We start from the raw sequence: 22,656 nt of genomic DNA, 5'->3' as shown, positions 1-22,656 counted from the left end.
GATGATGTATGATGTATGCTGTCGAATACTCATGTTGATACCAAATTAGATGATACCAAATGATTTCATTGACAGCACAGTATAAAAGTATGCTCTCATTTCTTCGGTGTTAAGCGTTAATCCATACAAAACTTCGCGTCGCATCGCACGTCGCGTTTACTCTACCTTATATAAATACTTTTGCTACGTAGTTTTTCAAGACGGCCAAATCAAAAATTGTATGCTAGAACACGCACTTAGTATACTTGTTTAAAACCTTATTAATATATTCAAAAATGAAATAATAAGAAATAAATAATAACAACATAAAGTACTAAGTGCAAGATATACTGGGGGATCAAACTAAGAACGATCTGCTGCCCTCTGAGAACGAACTGCAGGGGACTAATAGAGCTTTATGGAGAAAATATTACACTAGTAAAAAAAATAACACTGAAATATTCTGAATCCAAAAATACGAATGCTAACAAAAACTTGATTTTTTTTTCGGCAGTTTATGGAAATTGTTCGTTTGTTTGAGAAACTATATATGTGCACGGACTTTAAAGAGCAATTATAGAACACTGCTTCCCGTTTCCGATCTGGAAGTGCACCAGGAAAATTTAGGAATAAATCAGGAATAGTTTTCCTGTGGTAATTTGAGGTGGAAGTCCTGGAGCAATTTCCGAAATGAAATCTGGGGAAGTTTCCGGAGGGATTCTAGGTGAGAATTTTTGGATAATTTCTTGGGGAAGTTTCGGAGGAAATTTCTGGGGGACTTTCCGGAGCAGCGAACACGCGGAGGAATTCCAGGTGTAATTTCCGGATGATTTTCTGTGAGAATGTTTGGAGGAATTTCTGGAGAATTTTTTTTGGGAATTTTGGGAAGACACTCGTGGGTAAATTGAGGGCATTTCCGAAGGAACTCCATGGTCGATTACAATGAAAAACAGTAGCGGAGATAAAATACATCGTTTATCTTCCGGTGGAATCTTGCGTGCTGACGTCGGAGAGTCTTGTCTATATTCTCCTGTATCCAAATTATGATAACTTTAGATCAGGCTTAGCATTGGTCATGATAGTAATTGGTACGCTCAGTTTTTTTCTCATATTGATCGTCGTTACCAAACAATGTTAGCAACCAATGTTCCCACCCATAACCCGAGCAAAATCGGTCAAAAAAATAAGAGCAAATTGATATTAAGCTCTGCTGACGAAATTACGCTGAAATCAAAATTTTAGGTCAATTATTATTCAATAAAAATTGATATCAGAACATGTTTTCAATATGCATTCCTGAGATATCATAATGATAGCAGCTATTGATGATGTATGATGTATGCTGTCGAATACTCATGTTGATACCAAATTAGATGATACCAAATGATTTCATTGACAGCACAGTATAAAAGTATGCTCTCATTTCTTCGGTGTTAAGCGTTAATCCATACAAAACTTCGCGTCGCATCGCACGTCGCGTTTACTCTACCTTATATAAATACTTTTGCTACGTAGTTTTTCAAGACGGCCAAATCAAAAATTGTATGCTAGAACACGCACTTAGTATACTTGTTTAAAACCTTATTAATATATTCAAAAATGAAATAATAAGAAATAAATAATAACAACATAAAGTACTAAGTGCAAGATATACTGGGGGATCAAACTAAGAACGATCTGCTGCCCTCTGAGAACGAACTGCAGGGGACTAATAGAGCTTTATGGAGAAAATATTACACTAGTAAAAAAAATAACACTGTAAAAAATCGATATTCAAATTAAAGTATCTAAATATCTCAAAAACCCATATTTATATTTTTATCAAATTTATCACAAAAACTTGACTTCAAAATACACATTTTAACTACATCAGGTCAATGGAGAAGTTAAAAATAAAAAAGTTTTAGTGGAAGCTATTTTTGGCTCTCATCAATTATAGAAGGCAGCGATGGTAAGATGTCAGTGTTGCGTTTATTCCGGATATCAAGAAGGCTCCGTCTCTATTTTCGGCTGGTGCAGGTGTGGTCGTTATGATTTTTAGTATGTCCATTACGAGAGACTCACGTCCCTTTGTGTACAGGAGTAACAGCAATCCTCCAATCAACGTTATTACCACAGAATTCTGCAAGCAGCTTACTGTTTTTGCTCATTTCTCCGAGACCGTGACACGCTTATAATCGTATTGTCAGAACTGCTGTTCATCGCTTGATAGTCAACCCTGAAGATCATGATGTCAACCTTTGAAACTTTATTCATAACGGCATTCAGTTTACTCTAAAAATTCTTTTCGTCCTGTAATCCGGTAGCATCGATCGGCACATAACATTGGATTATGCTTGTTCCTAGCCCCTGTTTTGAATGTGGCAATTGACTTGATAACCGCCGCATTTGCCTGGGAGCCAAATAGGAAACCAATTCTTCGGTGCCGGAGAGCGTTGTCTAATCGAAAACCGAAATATAATAATACCTATCCCGATGGTAGTTTTCCAAAGTACTCCAACGGACTCCACTCAGTTCCAGGATTTCGAGCTTTATGCACTGCGTCTTGCTGACTTGTTAGCTTAACTTAAAGTCATTACTGTTAAATCAGTTCTCGATATTTCTTTTTTCGTTTCTCGAACGGTTTGTTAAATTCGGGAGCAGTAGATTGTTGATCACAGTTAAAGATTCCGGGGAAAGGCATTTCATATTCAGGTTATTAGTGCAGACATTGTTGGTCCATGGTCCGTTCTTCGTATTTTTTCCTTAATAATTATGGCTCTATATTCCAACTGGAACTAGGCCTGGTTTCCAACTTAGTATGCTATTCATTTCCTCAGTTATTAACTGAAAGCTTTTCTATGTCCATCATTACATGAGTATGTATCTTGTGTGGCAAGTACTGTGGATACAGGAGTATTTTCCACCTGAAAACATCCTTACTCGGACCGAGAATAAAATTGCAACTATCAGCATATTTTAATTCTTCCATAACTAATCTGCCACCTCAATCCACCATCGCTGCATATTAAGTATTTGCTTGCAGCGGCAGTAATGTTGTTACATGATTTTCAACACAAAACGCTGGCAAATCTAGAATAACTGGTACGGGAAAACAAAAACAATTGGATCTTAGGAACAATTCGACTCAGACATGATTATTAAATGTTACCACAATCGAGCAATCATCTTCAATGTACAAGGTGCAGGTGATCTCATTTGTTAGGTCACACTTGCATCTGCCACGTCAGAATACAAGTCAAGTTAGGGAAGAGGAGGAAATGATGATCCAATCACTCGCCCACTGCAAGCCGAATATACCTCTGCACTTGCAAAGAATTTATGCTGAATTTTATTGGAATTGGATTGGGTTCGAGGGCAGATGTTCGTCTTGGTTAAGGCTCAAGGAAAGTTGGGCAAAGGAAACAGCAAACTGAATGATTCACCACCGGCGGTGTGTTGTCTTGTCTCTTTCCGTCCTTCGGAAAATTGTGATTGTGTTAGTGCAACACCGGGCAATATCACAAACACTCATTCGAAAAATAGGGATTTATGTAGTGGTGTATTGCCAACCTTCATTCCCCCTTAACGAATTGCCAATAAGATAGGGAACCTGTTGATGAAATTGTTGAAACGAGCTTCTCGATCTTTTTTAGTTCTAGCAGTTACTTATTATACCAGGCATACGTCTACCGCACCACCGCTATCCGTACAACAACCCGCACATTAAAATCCTGCTTGCTAACAATGAGAATTTGATATGCAAGGAGATTTAGACATTGGATTAACAAAGTTATCTCACCACAATCGATCTACCATAAACAATATTGAACCAATATTAATAATTTTAGAATACTGTGGGTGGACGGATAATTTGTCCCAATGTGTATAGGGAATTCAGCAAACATGGGACGATTATGCCCTTGGAAGGGTTCTGATAAGCCAATTTAGACAATTCAACTTTGAAACATAGCTATGAGTGTTATTCCTAACCAGAATCCGTAAAATGTATAATTAATTACTCGATTAGGTCCAATAACAGATAGATTCCATAAACTGAACGATAAAACATAATTTGCACCTGTTCGATTGGAGAACCAAAACAACAGGCAACAAAATAAGAATCATAATATGGACTTCAAGATGTTTTGTACAGTCTCAGCGTTATACGATTATCACATTCCTCGGCAGACACTGCCGACAATTCTATTTTTTTTTTTTGCAGAACAGTAAATTCTTTTGCACGTTTTCAATAACTATGTTTGAAATTGTATTTTTTTAGTTTTATACCATCATTAGGCTAAGCCTGTTGCTGTTGACTTAAATAAATGAATAAAACCATGTTAGTCTTAACAAAAAAGCGAATACGTACATAAAATAGTTTCGAAGATCCAAAGAAAAGCTAGAAAGGTGGGTTAGAAGAGTGAATACACGAATATCAAATCCGCAGATCTATGTTTAATCTTAGTAATAAATTTCCACGCCGAGTGGCTCGGGAATCAGACAAATAACTTAGATTAAACTGGGTCAATAACACCCAAAATTGAATTTCAAAATGTATTGTGAGTTGATAATTCTGAAATTTCTTGATTTTCAATGTTTTATAGAAAGCATTTTACATGCGAACAGAATTTTAGAATGCAAAGGGAATAACCCCTCATGAAAAGTTACGAATAAGATGTTGAGATCTTTTTGATCATGGAATGTTAATGCTAAGTCGAATTCGCAGCTATGCAGTAATATGTCGAAATAAGAGACAATAAGCAACGTAAAATTACTTCAACGTCGATCTTATTAGTCATAAAAGGAAGCATAAAACATTTTCAATAAATATATTTCCAATTCAACGCCCCAAAGTAACAAGTAGTAGGACATTCCCGTTTTTTGCAAAAAAACACGTGCGGCAGCTCTTTGTTCTTGATTTTCTATCAACTACACGAAACACTGTAAAGCTAACCACATATTACTTAATGCCGCTGAAAATCGACCTACGTACATCACTCGCTCCAACGTCGCCTTGATCAACCGTATCAGTTTACCCGAATATTCTGGCCTGCGGCGAACACCTGATCCGTTGTAGAGCGTTCCCCGTGAATCCCGTCAGGCACTGCCCCACGAACTCTCTTGTAATCAGTACAAGTCGACGGCATACAATTTCGGAGAGTGACACACGACCCTAATATCCACTCCTGCGTCAGAATCTTATTCTCCTAAATCTTGGTAATTTCCCTGGGCTTCACCACAGTGTTTAAGTAGCTCTCCCGGTAGTTAGCCAACTCCAGGGGCTTTGTTGTTTTTAACCGGACAATCTTCTGCTGGATTGTTTGAAGATTCGGACCTGAAAACATATGTCCTGGCGCGATACGGTTGCTCCATTTCTTAAAGATCTCGATTTCCTCTTGTGCAGTGTAGCGGCAATCTCGCCCATGCTGCATTCTTCTCATCCCCTAAGTGCTCAAATTTACCATCATAAAGTTTTTTTTCTGACCCGCGGATACCGTGATTAGTACAGAGGCTGCAGTGCTACTGATGGCGGATCGAATATCTTTTAAGCCATCTGTGAGAGAAGCTGCGCTTAACTGTTTTTTTTGCAACTGCCATTTCCAGTTGCTGCGTGTAGTCCTGGGCTAGTCTTTCGTCTTTTAAGAGCCCAATGTTTAGCCGCGATGTTCCACTTCGACGCATGTTGTACACCATCGAGAGCTTTGAGCGCAGGTATACTGCAACGAGGTAGTGGTCGGATTCTATATTCGTACTGCGGTAAATGCGGAACGTTCGTGAAGTCCGAGCAGAATAGAACGTGGTCTTGGTCTGACCTTGTGGATATTCTTGCTGGGGAAAAAGTATTTCGAAATACCCAGATATATACGGGTCTTGCCCAGCACTATGAAGCCAGTTCCTAGCTAGTTATATTATAACCAATTTCAAGTAAGAACACACTTATTTCTTTATCCGAGCAGCATGTTTTGTTTATTTTTCCGCTTTTCCCGAGATGGGCACCGCTGTTTCAGCAAACACGATTCCTGCCGAGATCGCAGTAAAAGTGACATTGAAATTTACTGAACTACGACAGTTCCCGATTTTGGTGAGATCTAAGAAGAAAAACTGCTCGGATAAACTTGACAAATATTTGTCATTATGGCAAACAGTGGACGCGCTTTAGTGTGCATATATAAGATGGAAAATCATGAATAAGCCATTAAATTCGGTCTACTGAAAATCAATGAAATATTTGCCATCGAACTTCATATATTGTTCAATTTTTATGCTCTCTTATTAATTCCCGTGGAAACCGTTGGCCGGCGACCACATATTCGAAAATTTGACGAACTTGTTATTCAAGTGATACGTAAACTTCGTAATTCAATTGGATTATAATTTGCCTGTTGTATGACGATTTACATTCCTGTGTCAATAAGAACTAACATCTAATTGTAACATTTTTTCATCCAAAGGGGGTAATATTTTAACTGTAACATTAAACAAGTAAAACTATAAATATCCTTCAATTATGTTTTAATTTTTATTCTTGCATATTTACTAGCACTAAATCATCCAAATTCATTGTGTAAAACACCATATTATTTGAATGCATTTCAATCAGTTTTAACACAGACTTTCACTATAAAACAAATATTTATTAAAATAAGTACGCATACGTTTACCCATTTATTTTACTATGAAATACATCATCTATGACTCTAATTGATCGTCTGTTTCATTGTAGCCGTGTGTCTGTAATGAGAGGCCAAGTAGTGACGCCGCAGGGTCTTGGCATTATTGGGATTCGCGTATCAGTTGACCGTGATTCGAGATTCGGATTCACATTAACGCGGCAAGGTGGATGGTGAGTAATCATTATTAAATGACCATGCTCTAAGATGTGTTTTACATTTCTCAGAACAGTTTCCTTTAAATTGTTTTAAAACTTAGTGAAAATTGATTTCCCATTTTTTACTAGAACAGAATCTATTAATTTTAAATAGAACAATGTCCAATGTTCAGATGTCATGGTCAAAACACAACCGTCTAGATTAAATAACATAATTTAATCTTTGTAGGTTCGATGTTTTGGTAAACGGAGGTGGAGCCGTAACATTGCAATTTCAAAGATCACCTTTTCGTCCATTGACACGCACTGTTTTTGTGCCATGGAATCAGGTAAGTCAGACAGAAAACGGAAACACAATAAAATTTGTATAAAAGTTTAAAAGGGAGCTACCTCAACTGTTTGATTTACTTACCGTTATGTTGTTTGTACCTGAAATAAACAAAGAAACATAAAATTATAATTCAATGAATTCAATAAAAATATTTAGCAAATTGCATTTTTTTTTATATTTTTAGATTGTAGTGCTTCCACCTGTACAAATGCAAATCAGTGACGAGGATGACCAGTCTCGATTAGCGATCAAGTGAGTTCCTTAAATCGATAAATCATTATAATACACACTAACGTTGGGAGTCTTCATAATGCTAAAAACTTTTATTTTCTCAGACCAATTCCAGCAAATCCAGCATACAGCTTTCTTAGTACGTCACAGTATCGATTTTTAGAAGATAACCCATCGCCAGTGGCAATATGTCTCGAGCATGATCACGAGTTGCTGAGACCTCAACTTACCAGCACATGGATGCCCAATGGTGTGGGATCCGTTCCAGGGAAGAGCATAATTTTTGCAGAAACTCAGGTGTGTGGGCAATCTTACTAGCTTAAGTAACTTGTTTTTGTAACATATTTAGGTTAAGGTTACGAATAAAAATATTTTATAACAGGGAATTAGTTAGGAACGAGACTCAGAATAGATAAAAAATCAACGCACATGACACACAATAGGAAAATAACGACTTACTACTACTATCTTACTACGAACTTCAGACGAATGGTCTTATATTTTATTCCTTGTAAAAAATCGATCTTTAAACTGTGACATCGGGATACTAAACATCAAGTAATATAGCTCTTAGTTTAAATAGGCTTGAAAAATATTAATTAGTGTACCTACTTACTCGCGAACTTACAAATGGTTGAAATTGAATTTAAATATGTAATTGCGGATTTAGAGGGGCGCAATATAGCCTGTCGACAATACCTGCCAATACCCTTTACTTGTATCAAGTAATTTTTGGAATCTTGGCTTAGATTTCGGCTATTAAGATTATGTTGGTTATCTGTTTCAATGTCTGATAGTTTTTTCTTCATTTTACAGATCGTACAAGAATCTATACAGATCCCAGGTTCCGACTTACATCTTACATATCAAACGTCACAGGCATCAGGATACAAAAGTATAGTGCGTATGCAGTTAACACATGAAAAAATACCAGAAACCCTCACCCATGTGCATATAGGAGTACAGATAGAAGGATCTCTACATGTTAAAACATATGAAGCCGACCCCAACTTAAGCTACATTTTTGCGTGGAACAAAAGGAACGTTTACAAACAAAAAGTCTATGGAACTGCAGTGGCCAGGATTTCCATAGGCTATCAGCATTCAACATGTAAGGACATTGTTTGGGAAACTCAAACGGCAAAACTGCAAGGGTTTGAGGTTGATATATCTGACATTGGCGGATGGGGATTGGATGTACACCACCACTATAATTTCCATGAGGGCATCTTGCAAAAGGGAGACGGAACAACGTTGCATTTCAAAGAGTATCCAAGAATCGTTAAGCAAGTAATGGGCGATGGTCAACAACGTCAATTGAGCTGTAAGGAGCATTGCAATGGTCTGTCCAAGCATGCTAGACTGCTGACGCCAGTCGCTCTTACATCCGGCCCCGATGGAAGTCTTTATGTTGGAGATTTTAACCTTGTACGACGTATAACTACCAACGGCAGTGTGTTCACCGTTCTTGAACTAGAAACAACTCAGGTGGCTTACCAATATTATTTGAGTGTTTCACCGGCAGATGGCCATCTTTATATTTCTGACCCAGAAAAACACAAAATTTTGAGAGTTGTGCAACATGAGAATGTTCCCGACCCTACAGCTAACAGTGATGTAGTCGTTGGAAGTGGTCAACGTTGTATTCCTGGCGATGAAGAAAACTGTGGCGATGGAGGGCCAGCTAAACAAGCACGATTATCTCACCCGAAAGGAATTGCCATTGCAGCCGATAAAACAATGTACATAGCTGATGGAACCAACATAAGAGCAGTGGACCCGAAAGGAATTATTCATACTTTGATAGGACACCACGGACATCATAACCATTGGAGTCCGGCGCCATGTCGTGGAGCACTGCTCGCCACTAGAGCTCAACTGCAATGGCCAACGGGTCTTGCGCTCAATCCACTTGATGGTTCACTCCATTTTATTGACGATCGACTAGTGCTGAAACTAACTGCCGACATGAAAATAAAAGTGGTGGCCGGCGTCCCACTGCATTGCAATGGCAATGATGAACACAATAGGACAAATTCAGATGATGTGCTAGGCACGGTGGTGGCAATGGCCTTTGCTCCTTCCGGCGATCTCTACGTCGCTGACACGGATTCGCGGAGAATAAATACAATACGTGTGGTTGATTCTACTGGAAATATGCGCACATTTGCTGGTAGATTGGAGAACGGGATGTAAGCATAGATTTATATTATCATTATTTAGCGAAACATTCATGTTAATGAAAATATAATTAACATACTTTTGTGTTACAGGCAAACATGTGAATGCAATAACGGTAACAATAGTACTTATCAGAACAGCAATAGCGATAAACATAGCACAATAACACCAGTAATGATGAATCCTACTGGTGGGTCTACTATGCCTCAAAATCCCTCAGTAATGATGATGATGACTGGATGCTCGTGTAATTATGGAAACAGCTATGTCCCCGCTATAAATATCAACAAGAACCGAAAAGAAGATCTGTCTGCAGTGCAATCAGAAACGGTTTTATCTTCCAACGTCAAATTCCAAGCAGTATCAGCGATTGCCATTGCACAAGATGGATTCATTAACATAGCAGATCAGGGTATGTGCATTAAATGATTCGTTCTAATATTTACTTACAAATGACTTTATTTTAAGGCTCACTTCGTATCGTGACACTTCAACACTATCTGCCTCAACACGATACAAATGGAGAGTTTCAAATACCTTACACACCGACAAACGAAATGTATGTGTTCAACCGCTATGGACAACATGTCGCTACAAAGGATTTGTCTTCTGGAAGAACGCGATACTCATTTTTATATTCCAAGAATACAAGTTTCGGCAAGCTTTCGACAGTTACCGACAGCTCAGGTAACAAGATACAATTCTTGCGAGACTACAGTAACGTTGTTAGTTCAATCGAAAATTCGCAAGATCACAAGTCAGAGTTGAAAATTTCTTCCAACGGAATGCTGACAAAAATTATTGAACGAAAAGGAAAGTCAGAGCTTCAGTTTGATTACGACAGTAATAGCGGTTTGCTCCTCAGTCGGACCGGGAATGGCGAAACGTTCATATATCAGTACGATGAATATGGCCGTGTAACAAAGGCCATATTACCTAGCGGAGAAGCCTTCGTAGTAACAACAGTATTGGGTGACAAGAATGATGACTTGGGAGTACAGATTAACGAGAGCATTCACTCGCACTTTGCCCAAGAACCTGCATCGCCAACAGTATTCTGCTTGACCAGTGGTATCAAAAATGCTGTCATCGCGAAAGACACAGAAAAAATGAATGCTAAAATAAGCCATATTAATAGTACACTTACAATTACACGCACCGATGGAATCATTATAGAATCGTCCGCCGTAGCTGCACATCCATACTTAGAAAAAATAATGCCAATCGAAGCGGAGATGTTGCCAATGTGGTCTCATCAGACAGTAAAAATGGGCGAAAATTTAATCAATTCGATGTACTCCAAGTATCACTACATAACTAAGGAAAATAATCGTGTACCTCGGCAAAGATTCAGCCGTGAAATTTATGTAAACAACACCCGAGCAATTCAAATTGACTACGATCAGTTACAGAACAGAGAAACATTTTTGAACAAATACGACGAGATTATTCTGACAGTATTATACGATCAATCTGGTTTGCCTATCTCATATTACCCTGGCGGAGAAAATAGTCATTTTAATCCTCTTAACATAACGTATGATCGTTTCAATCGTGTTGAAGGTTGGCAATGGGGGCCAGCCGAGATGAAGTATAATTATGATATGAACGGCTTGCTTTCAGAAGTGACCAGTCAACAAGATGGCATCATACTTTACTCTTACAACGAATTGAACTTATTGTCAGAAATTTCGCTAGGAAGTCAACGCAAATTTAAACTATCCTACGACGGTAGTGGAGGTTTACGTCACATCACTCTACCAAGTGGTACCAAACATTCCTTCAGCTTCCAGCCTTCTATCGGTTTCGTGAGATTCACCTATACCCCACCTGGTAACAATAAGCCATACCTTCAACACTATTCCTATTCTGGTGCACTTTTGCAAACCATATATCCTGGTGATGGAGCACGAGTTATCTATCGTTATAACGCTGCTAATCTTGTGTCGGAAATAGTTCACGGTGACGGTCGTAGCGAGTTTAGTTACACGGCAACTTCCAGTATGCCATCGGCCGTCGTACACACAGAACGAGATTTAGAATACCGTTGGGACTTTGATTACGTCGGAGGTTTGCTAATGGAAGAAAGAATAGACTTCTCTGCTAAAACAGGACTATCGAACGCCAAATTCAGCTATGAATACGACAACCATTTCCGTTTAATATCAATTCAAGGGCGAATTGGGGGACAAAACCTACAAAATCAAATTCTGGAATACAGTGAAAAACTGGTAGCTTATCTCAGATAGGGCCATTCAAGGTAACTAATATAGCAGCCAACCAAACTACCGTTGGGGATGGCACAGCTACTTTTTCCAGAACCATTAATGGCCGCTTCTTAGAAACGCTTATCACGGTGATGATTCATCGCATGGCAGTATTCCGAATGGAGTTTACTCACGATATGCATGGAAGGATTTCTCAAACACGCACATACACTCGCAACGTAGGTGTCAATACATACACAAACGTGAAAAACTACACCTGGGACTGCGATGGGCAGTTGATCGGCGTCGAAGCACAAGAACCTTGGGGATTCCGATACGATGACAATGGAAACATGCTCTCGCTAACGTACAGAGGTAATACGATTCCAATGGAATACAGTAGTACAGATCGAATTTTGAAGTTTGGCGAGGGTCCGTACAAATACGAAGCACGTGGATTGGTGGCACAAAACGCTCGCGAAGAACGCTTCCACTACAACACACAAGGACTCCTGATAAGGGCAACTAAGCGGGGACGTTTCGACGTGCGCTACTATTACGATCACCTGAATCGAATGATTACCCGAAAGGATAACTTCGGAAATGTTACTCAATTTTTCTATAACAATCAAGACCGGCTAAATGAAGTAAGCCAAATCTACTCCCCCCGGGATGGCAAGCTGATGTCGCTTACTTACGACGACCGCGGTCATTTGATATTCGCGCAGGTGTACCGACACAAGTACTACATAGCAACGGACCAGTGTGGTACGCCCGTAATGATGTTCAATCAGTATGGGGAAGGAATTCGAGAGATTATGCGTTCTCCCTACGGACATATCGTTTACGATTCGAATCCGTATCTGTACATGCCGATTGACTTCTGTGGAGGAATTCTAGATCAGGTAAGTTACAATGTTTGTCAATGTTATAGTATTCTCACTCAAACGACATGAAAATGTTAGACAATTTTTATTTCCAATATCATGTACTGAAATAGAATTGCTCTTGGTAGCTTTCAGCCCTGGCGCCATCCGATGGCTTTTAGTCCTGGCGCCTCTTGGCATTATCCATCTTCATTAAATAACTAAAATTAAAAAAAAATCTTTATGGAAATCTTCTGATATTGTCGATAAAGAAATAAGGAAATTGTTGTCAAAATTGCAATGAAAAATGTGATTATATTTGGCAATAATTTGGTAATTGAAAGCTTTTCTATGACCGCCATTGGATGTATGTGTATGTGTGGAAAGTGCAATGAATACACTATGCCCAGGGTGTCGAGAAAGTTTTCAACCCGAAAACATCCTAGACAGGATCGAGAATCTAACTTGCCATCTCCGGATTGGCAATCCTACGCCTTTCCTCGCAAGGCTACTGGAGACCCCAATAACCTGGACGGTGTAGAGAATTAAGGATTTGTATGATCTACGAAATCAAAACATATGGAGATATTGATATAGGTAATGATAATAATCGGAATCGGAAGGATCTGATTTAGCTCCAGAATTCAAAAAAAGGGAAATCAGAAAATGCAAAGACCTAAAAATCTGCAAAATCAAGAAAATGCCTAAAACATGATAAAGCAGATAGTTCGCGCGATTCGGTTGATTTTGTATTGCTGTTTTTTTTTAGGGTTCATTCATTACAGTGCACCCTATTTTCTTTATTGACAATTTAAGAATTTTTCAAGAAAATCTAAACTGAATTCAATATGCTCTGGTATTACTCATATTCATCCGTTTGATTTTATAGTTCTTGGTTATTGATGGTCTTGTTTCTTTCATTTGCATCATCTTACAGGTTACATCTCTAGTTCACATGCCAGACGGAAAAGTTTACGACCCCTTGATTGGACAATGGATGACGCCCAATTGGGAAAATGTAGACAAGCACATAAACAACCCAACACGACTGCATCTTTATCGCTACAATGGAAACGATCCCATCAACCGAGATCACACTCGTGATCATCCCAATAATCACTTGGATTGGATTAAGCTATTAGGATACAACATACAGAGTCTGATTCCACAAACCAACGATCGATTATATTCACAGAACAATCCTTGGAGTCGAACACACACGTCACTAGTTACACCACAAATAATGCAACGCATTCGTTATCCAGACCCGGTTCTTATAGAGTCTGGATTTTTGTCATATCTCGCTATGCGAAAAATCAAAACAGCCCAAGATCTAACCAATCCTCCCAGATCCGCCCTGAAGTCCGATGCTTTGAATATAAGCCCGCACCGAATCGGAGCAGCGTCGGATCCTCCATTTGGGAAAGGAATTATTGTGTCGCGTACGCTTGAAGGTCAGGCGATTGTCTCCAGTGTTCCCGCTGCTAATCCAATCTATCGTGATGTCTACACGTCAGTGTTCAACCGAACACGATTACTACCGTTCACATTTGTTGTACATAATTCCCTCCAGGACGCTTTCTTCTTCGTGAAAGAAGACTCGTGGCGATCTGCTGAGGATCGCCAGCAACTTAAACGATTGCAAGGACAAGTCAACACAACATTCCATGAAGGATCACGTGAGAATGGCAGCGGAAACAATCAACTGGACGTTAAACTTCACATACAAAACGCCATAATCAATCTGAAGTATGGCACCACAGCTGAGAAAGAACATCAGCGGCTCATGCACCATGCAAAACTACAAGCCGTTAGAAAAGCTTGGCATCGCGAAAAAGAGCTTCTGCGAGTAGGACTTATCAGTAGTTACGACTGGACGCAGCAAGAAACGGACGATATAATCAAAAATGGTTACGCTAATCTCTACGAAGGCGAATACATTCATGACATCGTCCAGTACCCTGAGCTGCTGGAGGATCCTTTCAATATAAGGTTTGTAAAAAAGAAAACAAACCAATCGCGAAAAAGGAAACGAAGAGAGATTTCACCCGAAAGTAATTTATCTGCCATTCTATGTATTGACAAGAATTGTTAGCAAACATCAAATTGTGGAACTTAGACCTCGTTGAACATTCTTAACATAGGATAAGGCTAGTAGGTAAAGTATACTGGAAATGATTGTATAACCAACAAGAGTTTTGAAGAAGAAAAGTCATACAGAGGAGCGATATTCATCCCAATTTTATTCTTTCTCTACGAAACACGTTTTGCGATCAAATAACGGTTTTGAATACCAAGTGAAAGTTGCAAGCTAACTTTGACATAATGGATAAACTGAAAATGCACGATTTTAATTCGTTTATTTAGCTCTGAACACCGCAAATGGAGCCGAGGTGCAAATCTTGAATGATTATTCGCGAGTAATTTCGTTCATTATTAGTTCGTCGACTTCAGTTTCATTTCGACTAGGTTTACCTTTACTTTGCTAGTCTTTTCTTCTTCTTCTTCATTGGCATTACATCCCCACTGGGACATTGCCGCCTCGCAGCTAGACCCGCACCGGGAATCAAACCCAGCCTCCCTCAGCATGGTCTAGTACCGCACGGCTTTGCTAGTTTATGATCCAGAGTATGCTTGCAGTACCAGTTTTTTTATAGTTACGATAAAAACGATAAAAACAAAACCAAACGAGACGTTGAAATTTGTTTCCACAACCACTACTTCCAAGCAGTGTTGGTAAAATATCTCAATCACAAATCTATGTCCTGTGTACGAACAAATTCGTTTGAGATTTCACAAGAAGAAACGTCGCGCTAGAGTATTTTTTTATATATAATACCGCATAGTTTCACTTATTTGAGAAAAATCAATTCGCCTCGAAAGTCGTTCAAAATCAATCGGGGTTAAATTTGTTTTCAGATGCAAGAATATCCTTTGTGCTATGTAGCGTTTCCTAATTATAAACCACAAAAAAACATGTGATTCGCACTTAATTTAAATCTTCCATGAGTTCTGACATCCAAAGATCAAATTCGAATCCAAATACTATGATGTACTCCAAATCAGCCGAGCTGCCCAATTCTGATGGTACAGTTGGGATATCTTTCTTGCCTTCGCCTTCGTTTTTGTTCAAATATTAGGTCCAAATGGATTTTACCCAATAAGCATCCGGTCACGCGAGCACTGACCCTGAAGTGATGACTCCTGGGCATCTAATTATTGACAGACCCTTAACAGCCATTCCTATTCCAATATCTGAGATAGCATTTTTGGAAAAGCTGGTCTCATGAGTATTTGGCAGAGCTTTAGTTCAAGGCAAAGTGGACTAAACAGGTAAAAGTGGCTATTAGTATTGTCGTCCTCTTGAAGGAAGATGAAATCAACTCAACAGTGGTCGAGTTGTTCAAACCTACCAGGGTATTTTGTTGTTTTAACTATCTTTTTCAAAGAAAATTAAATCAAAACAGCAATTTAGCGTTACGTGTTTGGTATACTACGCTTCAGCCATCATCAGACGCTATTAGCTGGCAACCTTCCAGATGTTAAGTCAGGCAAACGGGTTTGACGGCTTAGTTCGCGTTGTGGACATTTGCGTTGGTGAACATGTCTACAAAAGACCGATCCACAAACTTGTACTACTAGCAGTCCGGACACGGCACACGACAAGGTCAACGAAACTACTTCCATTCTGCCGAAAGAGTGTGTTCAGTTCCTCGTCAGCATACATCGCCATAAGCAAACACACAAACTATCATAAGCCACTCCCCCAAGTGGTATTTTGCGTTCGGCAAGTCAGACAGCGCGAGTATAAAATAGAGCTTCATCGCGTGTTTCTTGTTACTTCGTTTTGGTCCATCGTACGTGAACATCATAAGAAGAAGAGAAGAAAACTAAATTTCAAAACAAAAATCATTTGCTTAGCATAACTTGCGGCACTTGTAAGGCATTTCACTAGTGGCGGCAGTTGCATATTCCGCCAGAGTGGAATATTAGCGACTCAATTAACAGCAGATTTTACAGTTACTGCTTTGGGACGCAATATACACCCAGGTTTTGTTTTACGCGGTTGGAGTTCATTAATTTCTCGGTTAACTCGAACTTTTAGAGCTTTTTAAATACAACCTGATTTTTCTTTGATTTTTTATGAATTTTTTCATGGGGTTAACTCATTGTTTCATTGACGCTGAAGGTCTTAAACGACCATAACCAACCCGTGTAAAAAAAACCTGGGTGTACTTCGATTTGCCCATATGGAAAAATATATAGAATTTTCAAAAAAAAAATTAGGAAAGTGCAGTAATGAAAAATGTGCATCAGTAGATGGTTGGGAATAATTGCTTTTAGGTTAATAAACATAATTGGAACATGCTTAGTTGCTTTACTATTGGATATTTGACTATGGAAGTTTATTTGAACTAATGTTTCGAGCATATTACCCGAAATGCGAAGGTATACCGAACATAAAGTAGATGCCAGAAGGAATAAAGTAGGGAAATGATAAGAGTTTCAAAGGTAATTGTATCCCTCTTGTTTCAAAATGCATTTCATTCGTAATGTATCCTTTCCTACATAGCCAAATCCTATCAATTAAACATAAAACTCCGTAAGTCAAAAGTGCTTGATATCTAGCACAACTATACACATAAACACAAAAAGGTGATTCGAGCTTTTGAGACTGTCGTCACGAGTTGTAGACAAAACATTAGAATTTAAGAGTAATGAAACAATAAATGAGAAGTCACGGATGCATAAACAGAAACAGATATTTACCGAGAAATGTAGAAATCAGAAAGCGGAAAACCCACAAAATAGAGGAAATATTTAGCAAAAAAATGTGAAATCATTCATATACCTAACAAACAAAAATCCACTCATACAAAACAAACATTTGATGCAATTAATGTTGTATAAATTAATTGAACTGAACCAAAAAATTCAATTACAGTAAAAGAAGTTCATTGAACAGTTTTACATTAGAGTATGTCTTTCAGAATTTAAATTTTCCTTTGTTCTTATCGTACTCCAATGACTGCAATCTCACAGATGACAAATTTTACCTTATCTCAAATATTGCGACAATGATTGCACGGTGTCTTGAACCAATTGAAGCTCATTGAAAAAACATGAGTGTCTCCGAAATTCTCTCTACGCAAAAGTATAGGTTTTCCCTATCACGTAAGTCCAATTATAAAATACATATTCTATCGGGATCATTGTTTCATACGTTTGGAGGAGTCCACTTGGCCAAAATTCAAGATTTCCATGGAGGTTCTAAGTCTATTGATAGATCATTTTTGTTCACCCATGGCATGAAGAAGGAGAACATATGTTGTGTCGTGATGTGGTTTTCAGAGATACTGATGTTGTTTTATAATATTGTAACATGGAGACACCGTGAATGACTAACTATTGGCAAGCCAGATGAATGTTGAGACGAGACTGGCGCCATTTTTAATTATTCAGTGCAACGCCTTGCCCTCTTACTCTCTGTCTTCTTCTTCTTATTAGCATTACATCCCCACACTGGGACATTGCCGCCTCGCAGCTTAGTGTTCATTAAGCACTTCCTCAGTTATTAGCTGCGAGGTTTCTAAGCCAGTTTACCATTTTTGCATTCGTATATCATTAGGGCTAGCACAATGATATTTTTATGCCCAGGGAAGTCGCGACAATTTCCAATCCGAAAAATGCCTAGACCGGCACCGGGAATCGAACCCAGCCTCCCTCAGCATGGTCTTGCTTTGTAGCCGCGCGTCTTACCGCACGACTAAGGAGGGTCCCAATGTACTCTCTGTACATTGATGTTAATTGCTAAGTCCAACACACAATTATTAATACCCCGTGCAATTTGGATTGTTGTTCAATCACGGAGTAACAACTATAAATATACGGCCATCCAGTTAAAAAAAAAGATATAGATCCCCCAGCGCCGGACACCTTCCAATACCGGACACTTCTCAAAACGACACTTGCAGAGGTCCCTTCGCCATTATATGTAGTACAAAAGAAAGCTATTGAAAAGTCTTTTACCTACATGGAATATCTGATCCTCATGTTGTAAACTTTGTGCAAAATTTTAAATTAAACAAAAACGCTCAACATTTTGATGTTTCGCCTTACTTTAGAAGGTTCAAATCATTCGAATTCATTCTGATTATGCAGAGATGGTTAATATTAGGCATATTTTAATTAACGATCACGATTTGATTCATATATAATGATACGGTGCTGCAAAATCAATTTCTATATCCTGTAGCTGACTCCCAGGTCAGGATATTTCATGTAAGCAATTAGCCAATTTTTCATGTAAGCAATTAGCCAAGCCATTGTTCAAATGTTTTGTTGAACGCACTTTAATTCAATTATTTCTTCTTGCTAAGGCTTGATGCCAAAAAAACCAAAAAGAAATAAGTAGAAACAAAAATTGAAGATTACATTGAAAAAGGTGGAAATTTGGGGTAGGATGTAAAAAATGTAATCGAGGTTCATATAAACTCTACTAACATATTTTATTATAAAGCAAGTAAAAAATATCTCCTTCCTAAATGATGCCTTTACTCATGAAACAGGAATTTGATCATATTTGAACATGATGCAATAGTGTCCGGTACTAGGGGACCCTTTTATGTACCGTGGCATTTTTCACCCAAATTCATCATCCAAATCGTTGAAAAACGTGTTCAAATGATCACATATAATTTGTATGAATCATCAATGATCAAATCTTGTGTATTTGGTATACATGTAAACATACTCCAGATAGCCAGAAAATATTTCGATAAATGGCTCATGCGGCCGGTGCTGGGGGATCTCCCCCTATACATTTGTTTTGAGAAGATTTTACAAGTCGTAGAGTATTTCAAAATAACCGAGTATTTTATTCCCCCGATGCGTGTTGCATTTTAAAATTCAAAGTTTTGACAAATGAGACAGACCCTAAGATTCCTGGAAAAATCCTCATTGCAAGTCTCGGCTTAGCTTATTTAATGACAGTACCCAATCAATAAAACTTATGTCACCGAATGAGATCAATGTGAGAACACAAAACCGCTAGTACGGCATCTGTACATGCATTGATTAACTCTTATTTGTCTTGATAAATAAACCACATTGTCATAATTTTGTCGTTCAACTTGATCATAAATGAATCATTTGAATTTCCTAAATAATATATTTTAAAACAACTTTCCTCCTTCAAGAAATTCCATCCATTTTTGCTAATTGAATTTCAGGTTCAGTTTATTTTTTGAATATCCGCATATTATATACTAGGTTATAGCCTCAATAGATTCTAGATGGTTGCCAAAAATGAATACCGTGTATGTATATGGATTATTAGAAACAAAATAAAAGGGTTCGACCAAAATTTAACGAAAACCGCTATGAATTGTACCATACTCTCACGAATGTTTTAATGAACGATACGGTGAAATAGGGTCGCATAGGAAAAATCAAATTGTAAATCATAAACAAAACACATTTTGAAAATGTAAAGATGTACATAGCTTATAGTGTAAGTATCGTGATATTCCATTGAATGTAAATATAATAAAAGAGTAAAATGATTTGATGATTATATGTCATCATATTGTTAATGTATACATCATATGATATATAGTTTAGTAATAATACAACGTCAAAAATAAAAACAAAAAAAAGCGAAAAATCATGTAAAATATAGTAGCAGAAAAATAAAGATTTTTATATTAAATGGACGCTGAACTTTACAAAGCGTGGTCGTGGAACAAAAATATTCCGATACACTCTGAGATCCGAAAATATGAGAAAAAAGTTCATAAGCTTTACAAGGTAACTGAAGCCGTTTTAATCGTATATGAATTCTCGCAACAAACCCTACACAAGAAACAATATACTTCTAACCTACTATTATTTTGTTGCTATACACAAAGTATTTTAGAGCGGTGTCGCTATCGAGTATATTTTAAATAAAATATAATTACGTTAGGTAAAGCATCGGTGCTAATAAAGTATGCCAAAATAAAATGATTTCACTGATCAATGCAGTATGTATCTTCAATGAATCACTTTTAAAATATGGTGATAGAACCAAACTTTTTGAAATAGCGTAACGTCTGAGCATTTGTCTAATAAGGGCGGATGCAGAAGCATAACGCCAATGGGCTTTCAAAAATTTTAATTATCTAACGAGCAACGCATATGTGAGTGCATAATCAACTAAGTCTGATTAAATTATGTTTTAATATTTTGCTACAGTATTTATTAAAAATTCGGATTAATTGCTGAGATATATAAAGCAGTGTAAAAAGGCCACATGTATTGTTGAATTTTATGTTCGCTTTTTATGAACTTTCACAATACGTTTGAAGATAATAATTTCTATTTTAAACAATTTTTCAGTTCTATGGAAATATAACATTTTAACGTTCGTTCTAACACAGTAGATACGAGTGTATTCAGACAACAGAATTGCAAATACAGATCGTCCGAAATACAATGTCCATGTTTATACACAACGGAAAATGATTCGATGGAATAAAAAAAACTATCTGAATGATTCGAGAATAGTAGACAAGAGTGGTAAGGAATTCTAAAAATACGAGTTCGACTTGCAGAGAAAAATTCGAATTTAAGATCTGACAGTTTTAGAAATATCCAATAAAACAAAACTGCACATGTGCGGAAATTATTTTGGCATCATTTTTAACAAGCAAGTAATAATAATTATAAAGATAAATTGATGGTGGGTGATGAACGATAAGGCATGTTTGATTACAAATCAATTGTTGTATGTATGTATATATATTTAGTGATACTCAAATATAGAAGAAAACATTTGTAATAAAATTTGATCTCAATCATTATATTCTACGAAAATATATCACAATCCCTAGTAGTATCAGTAAAAGTAGCCTCTTACCCAGCAACTCCTATCCCTACCTCCCCGCGGTGCTGGCCGGGATACGAGCAACCTTAGGGAAGATCGGGTAACCAACCCCGGTGGGAACTATGGTCGTATGCTGACAGGGAAGGGGGGGTTTGCTCCTCTCCGGAGGTGCAAATATGAGCGTCTGTTCTCCATGTCAGGATCGGCTCACAACAGCGTCTGTTCTCCATGTTAGGGGCGGCTGACCATCGTCCGAGTGCCAGCGAGGGACTCTAAGTGAAACTGTGCACCATGGTCCACCGGAAATAAGGAGGAATGGTCCTCCGGAAATTTAGGGGGTTGGGGTTTGGTGTCAGGCCCTGCAAGCCAGCCTTTAAAAAATCATAAGCAACGAATAATCAACAAGAGAGTACGGACCGGAACCATCGGCGAAGACCACTGCGACGAAAAGGGACTAGCGATTGGAAACTCGGTTCGTGGAACTGAAAATCTCTCAACTTCATCGGGAGCACACGCATACTCGCCGATGTGCTCAAGGACCGTGGATTCGGCATCGTAGCGCTGCAGGAGGTTTGTTGGAAGGGATCAATGGTGCGAACGTTTAGAGGTAATCATACCATCTACCAGAGCTGCGGCAACACACACGAGCTGGGAACAGCTTTCATAGTGATGGGCGATATGCAAAGGCGCGTGATCGGGTGGTGGCCGATCAATGAAAGAATGTGCAGGTTGAGGATCAAAGGCCGGTTCTTCAACTTCAGCATAATCAACGTCCATAGCCCACACTCCGGAAGCACTGATGATGATAAGGACGCATTCTACGCGCAGCTGGAACATGAGTACGACAGCTGCCCAAGCCACGACGTCAAAATCATCATAGGAGATTTGAACGCTCAGGTTGGCCAAGAGGAGGAGTTTAGACCGACTATTGGAAAGTTCAGCGCGCACCGGCTGACGAACGAAAACGGCCTACGACTAATTGATTTCGCCGCCTCCAAGAATATGGCCATTCGCAGCACCTACTTCCAACACAGCCTCCCGTATCGGTACACCTGGAGATCACCACTGCAGACAAAATCACAAATCGACCACGTTCTGGTTGATGGACGGCACTTCTCCGACATTATCGACGTCAGGACATATCGTGGCGCTAACATCGACTCTGACCACTATCTGGTGATGGT

At 38.5% G+C, this 22,656-nt stretch overlaps 2 protein-coding genes across 3 annotated transcripts in view; one reads left to right on the top strand and one right to left on the bottom strand.

Annotated features, from left to right (window-relative positions):
* LOC134205261 (teneurin-a-like) overlaps positions 1-21,432 on the top strand; it is a 94,134-nt gene extending 72,702 nt beyond the window's left edge. The window contains 9 exon segments of the mRNA XM_062680353.1: positions 6,686-6,805; positions 7,020-7,119; positions 7,306-7,373; positions 7,457-7,649; positions 8,169-9,544; positions 9,626-9,945; positions 10,002-11,753; positions 11,756-12,645; positions 13,544-21,432. Of these exon segments, the coding sequence (XP_062536337.1) occupies positions 6,686-6,805; positions 7,020-7,119; positions 7,306-7,373; positions 7,457-7,649; positions 8,169-9,544; positions 9,626-9,945; positions 10,002-11,753; positions 11,756-12,645; positions 13,544-14,701 (5,977 nt within the window). The 3' untranslated portion in view covers positions 14,702-21,432.
* LOC134205263 (UNC93-like protein MFSD11) overlaps positions 1-22,656 on the bottom strand; it is a 223,722-nt gene that overhangs the window by 184,932 nt on the left and 16,134 nt on the right. For both annotated transcript variants that reach the window (XM_062680357.1, XM_062680358.1), the window contains exon 2: positions 7,203-7,219. In XM_062680357.1, the coding sequence (XP_062536341.1) occupies positions 7,203-7,219 (17 nt within the window). The remainder of the gene's footprint in view (positions 1-7,202; positions 7,220-22,656) is intronic.

This window comes from Armigeres subalbatus, chromosome 1 (assembly GCF_024139115.2).
Source record: "Armigeres subalbatus isolate Guangzhou_Male chromosome 1, GZ_Asu_2, whole genome shotgun sequence".
NCBI lineage: Eukaryota > Metazoa > Arthropoda > Insecta > Diptera > Culicidae > Armigeres > Armigeres subalbatus.
This window is presented reverse-complemented; position numbering and strand designations above follow the sequence as displayed.